The 9321-nt window shown below is 46.2% G+C and overlaps 1 protein-coding gene across 1 annotated transcript; it reads left to right on the forward strand.

Moving 5' to 3' along the window:
* Positions 1-5730: 5730 nt before the first annotated feature.
* Positions 5731-7330, forward strand: HOXC4 (homeobox C4). The gene is made up of 2 exons (XM_065654407.1): positions 5731-6280; positions 6978-7330. The coding sequence occupies exons 1-2, from the start codon at positions 5731-5733 to the stop codon at positions 7328-7330; spliced, it is 903 nt and encodes a 300-aa protein (XP_065510479.1).
* Positions 7331-9321: the final 1991 nt, after the last annotated feature.

Consider the following 9321-nt stretch of genomic DNA (forward strand, 5'->3'; position numbering starts at 1 on the left):
AAAACCCACAGCTGCCGCTGGGTTAAGTTTTTTTGGAGAAGAAACCGAAAAACCTTAATTTTTATTCTCTTTCAGTACATAGAAACTTTTTTTCACCCCCTTCTCCCCAGCCTGAGCCATCAAGAAAGACTCAGGATTCTGGAGCCTAAAAGTGGATTTACAACCCGAGGGGGGCCTGGGGGAGGAGGCTGAGGGGGGGGCGATGGGTGGAAATAATGTTAATTATTAAAATTGTCATCCCGGAGGAAGATTTCCACGGGCTGAGAGCAGTGAGTACCACTCAAGCAGCAGCTCTCTCCACCAAGAGGGCTCAGCCTCAAGTTTGTATATGTTTCCATCCCATACAATAACAGCTATAGATCTGCTAATGGCTTCGCCCTGGACACTTTCTCCTGCAACTTTCACTTTCCTCCCCCCCCCCAGCCCCAACACGCCCTTTTCCCCAATACAAACCCAATGTTTTCTTTTCAACTTAACCCAGGGTTCAGCAATTATCCGCTGGCTCAGTAGAAATGGTCTTTGTCTATGAAAAGTCAAGGAGAAATCTTCGCTCCTGTATATATATATATATATATATATATATAAAATTTAAAATCATCCCCTGGCTCCTTTGCCCCTCAGACTCCCCCACTCCAATCCCTCCCCCTTAAAATAAATATTTTAAGCCTAAAAAATGGATTTGAAGGGAAAAAAGTCCTCCCCAAGGCAACCAAACCAAGGGAGAGCCCAGCTGTTGTCACATGAATTAGGGCGACCCAGCACCCAAATCAAAATTCAGGGAATAAAACGAGGGTGCTCGCTCAGTTCCAGCTCCAAGAGGGTTCGGGGGGGGGCGTTGATTTGGTGGGGAGCAGAAAGGGAGGGGGGGGTCTGCTCGGTCCTGGTAAATGGGAGGAGAAGTTGGAGAGGGGAGAGGTGGAACTTGATGACGGGCATCTTGGATTTATTTTAAACAGAACCTTGGGGAAAAGAAAAGGGGAAACAACAACGCATTAAAAATAAATCAAAAGAAAAAAGGGGGAGAAGGAAAAAAGAAAAAGAAAAAGGAAAAAAAAGGAAAAAAGAAAAAGGAAAAAAGAAAAAGGAAAAAAAGAAAAAGGAAAAAAAGGAAAAGGAAAAAAAGGAAAAGGAAAAAGGAAGGGGGAAAAAAAAGGAAAAAGTATTCTCTACCAAACAGCAAGTTTGACTCTTGCTGGGCTCCCCACTCCGCCGAGTCCCGAGGAGTTCCCGGGCTAAAACGCCACTGCCAATTAAATGATAAATAAAATAGCAGGTATTCCAGCCCAGCCGAACCTCGGCTCAGAGGGGGCTTCGCTCAAACCAGATTATTTTGATTTTTTTTCCATCCCCCCCCCCTCTCCCTTTTGGAGAAGCAGAGAGGGGCAGAGCGGGAGGTTGAGAGGAACAAAAACCAACAATTTCTCCAGCATAAAAATGAAACATCAAATTAGTTTGCCTCTGGGCTTCATTTTTCCCCTTCTACATTATAACTAGTTATTGAACTCGCTAGAAGATCTAAAGGCCATTTGTGAGGAGAGAAATTTCAATGGAGTTCCCCCATCAATAACTCCTTGGCAGTGACCTATTGGATCAAGTCAAACAGTTGAGGTGAAATTCAGGTCACGCTGTCTAACCAATATTAAAATGCGCCCACTTTTTAAAAAGCCACTTTCAACGAGATTTGAAGAAAATTGAATTCCTGGGTGGGGTGAGAAGGGGAGGAGGGGGAGATGGAGAAACTAGTTTGCATATTTTATTTTATTTGGTTTTTTTTTTTTAGTTCTCTCGCAAGGGATTCATCTTTGATGGGTTAAAATGAAGGGATAAATATTTACATTATTCGCTTCTTTGAGACGAAAGAGGCTCCAAAGAAAAATGTGAAGGCGAGGACTTTGGGTGACAGGCTTTGCTTATTAAAATCGTTTTAGGCCGATTCATTACTTTTACTGACAACAGATTTAAGGAAAAAAAAATCAATTAAACATTTGCATATTTCTTTGCATAAATTAGACCTTGTCTATTTGCATTAGGAAGGGACAAAAAGCAAAGGTCTTGCACTCGCTGCTTTCAAGTTGGCAGGAAAAAAAAAAATTAAAAAAATTAATTAAGAGAGAACACAACTGTTTTTAAAAAAATATAATAAATAAATACATCCAGGGTTTTGCTTCTCCCACCACTAATTGTGCAATAATCACCTCGAAACAAGCTCGGAAATCCAACTCCACTCCAAAATTAATTCCCACCTCCCGCATCTCCAGGAGCCAGAGTTCAGCTTTGCCCCCGCTCTCCCCATTATTATTAAACACGGGATAACAAACCCCCAGTAGATAGGTACTTCATTTTTTTCTGGAAAGCACAGATTGCTAATGGGCTGAGGTACAGGTTACCAAACGGTCAGTATGGTAATAGCCAACACAATGAATCCGGAGAGACAATGCACACTTATTTTTCTTCAGTACTGTCAAAAAGGCGCTTTGTACTTAAAAAACCTCCCCGCGATGCCAACCAGATCTATATTCCCCCTCCCTCAGCCTAGCAGGGAAAGGAAATAAAGCAAAAAATGAGATTTTTATTTTATATTTCGAAATGTTTGGCCTCTTTTTTTTTGCCTCTCTGCCGAGGTGCTGCGGTTTTTTCGCTGGGTTTTGTCCCTCCCAAAGTGTTTCTCGCCGCACTGGTGGGGGGACGAGGGATGGAGAGCGGTGGGAGGGCGGCTTTATAGACAAAAGAGCCAGATTCTTGTACAACTATTCTTCACACGTCCCTGCAGACTTATTTTACAGCGAAAAAAAAAAAAAAAAGGGGGGGGGGGTGGGATTAAATAAACAAAAAATTCCAACCCCTTCAGCAAGAGGCACAGCTCTAAACCCCGGTTAAAAAGCAAAGGGGAAGGGGGGGGCGGATATTAATCCACATGGAATCAAAAAGGGAAAAATGGGATTTTTTTTTTTTTTTGGTGCGTTTGGGAGAAATCTGGTGGATTTTTTTCCTTGGTGCACTTGAAAAAAATTCGAGGGCAGCCCCCCCTCGGCCCCAAACACACAGAGGGGCTGGAGGGAGATGGGAAAGGGAGGATGGAGAAGCGAGTCCTCAAAACCAGAGATATTTGGGCAGAAATCCGAGGGGGGACCCGCAGACGGTGCAAATAAAGTTGCATTTCCCCCCACCTCGAGAAAGCGGGAGAGTCCAGAACCGCCCAGTTTGTGACCTTCACGCCTTGAATTTTTTAATGCTTTGATTGCTGCCGGCTTATTTTTTTTAATTTTTATTTTATTTTATTTTTTTAAATCCAGCATAGCCTTAAGAGAACTACCTGTGGATATTTATTTATTCTACTGACGCTTATTGCAAACCATATATTCAGAGCTGGGGTGGGGGGGAAGGATGTGCGTAGGTAAAAATTACTTTATTAACTCTCCATCTTTATTCAATATTCCCTCAGCCTTGGAATAAAGTTGTTGCATCAGTCTGAACTATAAATGTCAAAGCCCTGCATGAGTCTGAGGTGTTTGGGCAGAATGAAGTATAGCTGGAGAAAAGGAATTTATTGGATATATTTAAATCAATGTTTTGGGTTCCGGAATACATTTCTATTCATGTATTTTTTTTTTTTTTTTTCCTCCCCAACCTCGCAGCTCCCATCCCCAAAACCTTGCTGGGAAGAGGAAGGATTTTCCCTTCCATAGGTGGATATTTAAGCGTTTCTAGCTGTGATTCCGCGATTTACAACTTTAGGAAGGAGCAGGCGCGGCTGATGCACCGGGCCAGCAATTGGCGAAGCCCCGCGAATCACCCGCCAATAAACCACCCCCCCCTACTAAAAAAAGCCAAATAAAACGAGAAAAAAACCCCAACTTATTCCATGTCCTGGTGGCCAAATAGATGCGGAGCTGGTGTCCGAGGGGGGCTCAGCCCCCCCCCAACCCTCCCCGTCTCCTATATGTACCCTGTAGACTCGAATTTGTGTGAGCGTCTCCCAGTCACAAATTCGTCTCTAGGGGAATATATGGGCGATGCCAGAGCCTTGGAAAGTTCTGCTTTCCTTTAATTGCAGCGCTGCTAATTAAATCCTCCAGCCCCGCTGATGTCATTTGCTAAAGGTAGTTTATTCAAAGTGCGAAAGCCAGGGCTTGTTAATAATAATTAATAATAATGATGATTAAAAAAAAAAAAAAAAAGGTAAAAAGCAAAATCACCGCGATGATTGGGGTGTGTGGAGGGGTGATAATAATCAAAATAAAATCCCATTATGACTTTTCATCTCCAGAAGAAACAGCAGCCACCGCAAACACAACTCTGAGCCAAGAGCACAAAGAGCCCCGACCATTTCGCAGTGACTGATTTATGGCGTTTTACAACCCCATAAAAAGCTGTAACAACCAGCCAAAAGCCTTCGACACCGCTGGCACATTTAGTCTAATAAATAAAACATAAACAGTTAACTTTATGTGTCACTTTTATTGTTATCAAGTAAAATATGGCAATGCCCTGCAAGCTATGATTTTCAACTATAATTGTTATCAAGTACAAGGAGGGAATACCCCACCTCCCTCCTCTGCCCCTCTCTTTAGGGCGAGATGGAGATTAAAAATAAATGTTAAAAAAGCGCTTTAATTGAATGAGGTAAAACCCTCCCAAAATGCTGACACCCATTTGCAGCTCCCCGACCTGCGCCGGGGTGGTGGGAGCCATTTTTAACGCATCCGGCTAGATTTGCCCCCAAAATTATATACATATATGTATATATTTGAGATATATACACCAGAGGTTGAGCGTGGGGAGGTCATTGCTTAAAGGGGGAGCCAAGCGGCCTGGGAGGGGGGGACACCCGGGGGTGCTGCTCTGGGAGGGGGGGGGACACCCGTGGGTGCGTCACCTGCAGCACCCAGGGCCGAGGGACACGCAGGGTGCTGCCCCCCCCCCAAAAAAAAACCAACACCAACCCACCCCGCTCTGCTCCCCAAGGCCGGGACTAAGCAAAGCGGGGGCAGCTTGGGGAGCAAAGGGGGGGTCCCCGCTGCCTGGGGGCGGGGAGGACATCCCAGCCTGGCCCTGCCCGTTACAAGGGGGGGGACACACAAATGTCCCCGCCTGGGATTTAAGGCAGGGTCAAGAACGGATTTGCACCCCCGCCTCCACCTTCAGGTAACTGTGTGTCCCCCCGCCAAATAGGTGCTGACGGTGTTTAACCCTCTCCCGTCCGGGATGGGGGAGTGCGGGCTGAGGGGGTGGAGGGAACCCCCCCCGCCCGGTGATGTCCCCAAGCTGCCCTGTCCCCTCCCCAGCCTTGGGAGGAGATGGGGGGGGCTGCCGGGGGTAGAGTTTGGGGGGGTCCGAAGGGTCAGTGCAGCTCGGGGGGGGGTCACGCTCACACTCACACACCGAGGGCGGGGGGGGCTCATTGTTCCCAGCTCGGATCACGGTGGGAAGCGGGGGGGGGGGGGGATGCCCGGTGCCCCCCAAACTCCCCCGTACACCCTCCCCCTTACATCCCCCCCAACCCAAAGCGGGGTCCCCTATTGTGTGTCCCCCCCCCATCACCCACGGGGTGCTGGGGATGGACCCCAAGTCCCAGCGCCCCGCACCCAAGCGCATCTCCCCGCGCACCCACTCCCACGCTCCCCCCTTCCCCATCCACGCCCCCCCCCCCAATTTGGGTACATTTTGCAGAAGCTTTTGGTTCCTTATCCGGGGACTGGGCTGGCGGGTGTGATTGGCCGGGGATGTCACATGGTGAAAGTAACTTTACGGGGTCGCCAGCTAGTAGGAGGGCTTTATGGAGCAGAAAAACGACAAAGCGAGAAAAATTATTTTCCACTCCAGAAATTAATGATCATGAGCTCTTATTTGATGGACTCTAACTACATCGATCCGAAATTTCCTCCATGCGAGGAATATTCGCAAAATAATTACATCCCAGACCACAGTCCGGAATATTATAGCCGGACAAGGGAGTCCAGCTACCAGCATCACCACCAGGAGCTGTACCCAGTGCCACGACCCTCCTTCCCCGACCGCCCGTTCGGCTGCGGGGGGCTCCAGGCACCGGGGAACCCGAACACGCTCCAAAGGGGACCGGGGCAAACTCCAGGAGGCCACCACCACCTCTCAGAGAAACCCCCGCAGCTCTGCGAGCAGGCTGCTCTACCCACCACCTCCACCACTCCTCCTTCCCCAGCCCCTCCAGCCTGCAACCAGCCAAACCCCGAGCATCCCACCAGCACAGCATCCAAACAGCCCATAGTCTATCCCTGGATGAAAAAAATCCACGTCAGTACTGGTATGCAACTTTTATTTTCCTCTTCTGTCTCTCCACTCTCTTATTTTCACACCATGCTCCCCTCTCGCCTCTCTCTCTCTCTCTCTCCTTTTTTTTTTTTTTTTTTTTTTTTTATTTCCTTCCCTTCCATGAGAGTCTTTGGGTTAGCACAATTGAACTGGATTTACGACTCCGAATGGGTAATTACACCCACCATAAATTTTATAGCCGAGCTACTGTGGGCAGCCTTAGCCATGTGGCTCGTTCTGTTATGTATGTGTGAAACTCCGAAAGCTTTGTAAGGGGTGCATAAATAATTCAGTCTTTTGAGCCAGGGAAACCCCTTCCTATTAGAATAGAAACTCTTGAGCTGCCCAAAGTTCTTTATTACCTATTTAGCCTATTACTTCCCCCCCCCGGCTCCTCCAGTCACCTCTGCCGACCCTCTCTCCATCCACGCTGATTTTCCTTGTGTGTTTTTTCTTTCTTTCTTTTTTTTTTTTTAATTTATTTTTATTTTATTTTTTTCCCCCCGTGTTGTTGTTTTTGAGGGTTTTTTTCCCTTTCCTTTTATTCCTTTATTTTTATGATTTGGTTTGGTTTGGTTTGTGTTTTGTTTGGTTTGTGTTTGGTTTGGTTTGGGGTTTTTTTGGTGGTTTTTTTTGGTTTGTTTTTGGTTTTGTTTTTTCCTTTTTGTTTTCCTTCCCCTCCTTTCCAGTGAATCCCAATTACAATGGAGGCGAACCCAAGAGATCCAGGACAGCCTACACCAGGCAGCAAGTTTTGGAGCTGGAAAAAGAATTTCACTATAACAGGTACCTGACCCGGCGGCGACGCATCGAGATCGCTCATTCCCTTTGCCTCTCCGAGCGGCAGATCAAAATCTGGTTTCAGAACCGGAGGATGAAATGGAAAAAAGACCACAGGCTGCCAAACACCAAAGTACGGGCGGCGGCGGCCGCGGGGACCGGCGGCTCCAGCGCCCCCCCGGCCCCCAGCACGGCCGCGGGTGAGGATCTGCCCTCCGCACCCGCGCAGGACCCGCGCACGGAGGATATCACCAGGTTATAAACGCCCCCCCCCCTCCTCGCCTCCCCACACCCGCACACAAATGACTCTGGATTATTTATAGAATCTAATATATATATATATATTTTGGTTCTTTCTTCCCGTCCTTTCTCCCTTTTCCTCGTAGTTTTATTATTATAATTATTATAATAATAATTATTATTTTTTTTCTCCTGTGCGTATATTAAAAAAAAAAAAAAAAACAAACAATGGGTCTCCCCCAGGACCACGGGCTTTAGATGCATGTCAGATAGCATGAGGCCAGGTGTCTGTACCTGCAGGGTGGGGGTTTTTATGCCATTTCAGGGGTTTATTTATTTTTTAAAGCTGGGGGGGTGGGGAGGGAGGGCGGGGTGGGGGGAGGAAGAGGGAAATGTTCTGTTGGGTGAATTTAATGAAGAAATGATGAGAATATTGACGGCAAAAAAATAACCCAACCAAACGAACAACCAAAAAAAAAGGCGAATTAAGGTATTTTCCCCCTCCTCTTACAAATGCACAATTTGAGTTATTAAGTTCTTTTGTAGGAATTGGGGGGGGGGGGGAAGCTAAAAAAATCACGATTTAGAAAGAGGGAAAAAAAAACCCCAAAAACAAAAAGCAGCTACGAAACAGCACACGAGGGTGGACGAGTCTTTGCTGAGAAATTGAGAAGAAAAGGGGGAGCGAGAGAGAGAAAGAGTGACTTATTTAAAAATAAAAGCAGAAGGAGGTTTTAAAAAGTCAGTAGATAGGGTTTTCTGTCGTGGTTATTTGTGTTTTTGGACTGATTTTACATGATCATTGTAAACTTGCAATAAAGAGTTTTAGTGTGTATGTGAAAGTCCCAGTGTTCAATAAACCAGTCAGTGTGAATTAGTTTTACTTTTATGTCTGGTGACTTATTTTATCCCCACATCTCCCCGCAAACTCGCCCCAAAATAATAATAAGAAGGGTAATAAAATGCTGGGACGATGTGCAATGGATCCCATGTGCACCAGTTACTGCTTAAGTTAAGTTTAAGCCAAACTAAAGGCAACTCTCAACTCCAGATTTTTTATGACATCACGACGTGACCAGTGACTTTAAATCTCAGCCCCTCCCAACCTGTAAATATTGGGGGGGGAAGAGAAATTTGGGGTTTCAGACAAGTGCTGTGGATTTGGATGTAGCTTCCAGGCGCGTCTCTTTATTTTCTTTTTATCCCGCAGAAAATTGTCCGGTTTTAGCTCCTCTCCCCACTTGGCACTTTGCTGGTGGTGCTTTTTATTAATTATTATTAATTATTATTGTTATTGTCGTTATTTTCTCTTACTGTTGTGGCGCGCTCGCGTTGACTTGTGGGAGCCAAGAGGTCGTATCGAATTTGGCCAGGCAATGAAAAGGCTGTTAAATAATAATAATAATAATAATAATAACAATAATGAGAATAATGGTAGTAATAGCGCTAATAACTGTAATTCATCGCTCCTGGCCTTTGCAGGCAGCCTGAGAATTGGCAGCAGCGGGGGGATTTTAGGGAAATTTTAGGATTTTAAGTGTCCCCCCCGCCTGGTTCAGGGTGTCTGTGCTTCCCTGGCAGGGCAGGGAAGTGGGTGCATGGGGGGGGTTGGGGCTGAACCCCCTTTTTTTATTTTTTAGGCCTTGGTTTGGGGAAGTTTGCTGCTTAAAACCCCCAGTGCAGGGAGCTGGGAGGGGGAGGCCTGTTGGAATTCCAGCCCCCAGCCCTGGGACACAGAATAGGCTTTGCAAGCATCTTTCTTTAGGTTTTATTCTATTTATTTGTGTTGTTCCCCCCCCACCCCCTTCCCCCCTCCAACATCGATTTAAGCTGCCATTAAACAAATCGTAGTCTCAAACCCCTTTGTGAGGGATGCGGATCTGGGAGGGATGAGGTTTAATTTATCCTAGGGAGTTTATACGTAGAGCTCATCAGCTTTATTTTAATTTATTTTTTTAATTTCACATCCTGCTTTAGTGATATTAATATAAGGACGAGGCTGGAAAGTTAAAA

The sequence above is a fragment of the Caloenas nicobarica genome, chromosome 33 (assembly GCF_036013445.1).
Source record: "Caloenas nicobarica isolate bCalNic1 chromosome 33, bCalNic1.hap1, whole genome shotgun sequence".
In the NCBI taxonomy this organism is placed as follows: domain Eukaryota; kingdom Metazoa; phylum Chordata; class Aves; order Columbiformes; family Columbidae; genus Caloenas; species Caloenas nicobarica.

Excerpts from the sequence above, each read along its gene's own strand:
- HOXC4 (XM_065654407.1), top strand. The coding sequence starts at position 5,731 with ATGGTGAAAGTAACTTTACGGGGTCGCCAGCTAGTAGGAGGGCTTTAT. Across the intron at positions 6,281-6,977 it reads AAAAATCCACGTCAGTACTG|TGAATCCCAATTACAATGGA; the intron begins GTATGCAACTTT and ends CCTCCTTTCCAG.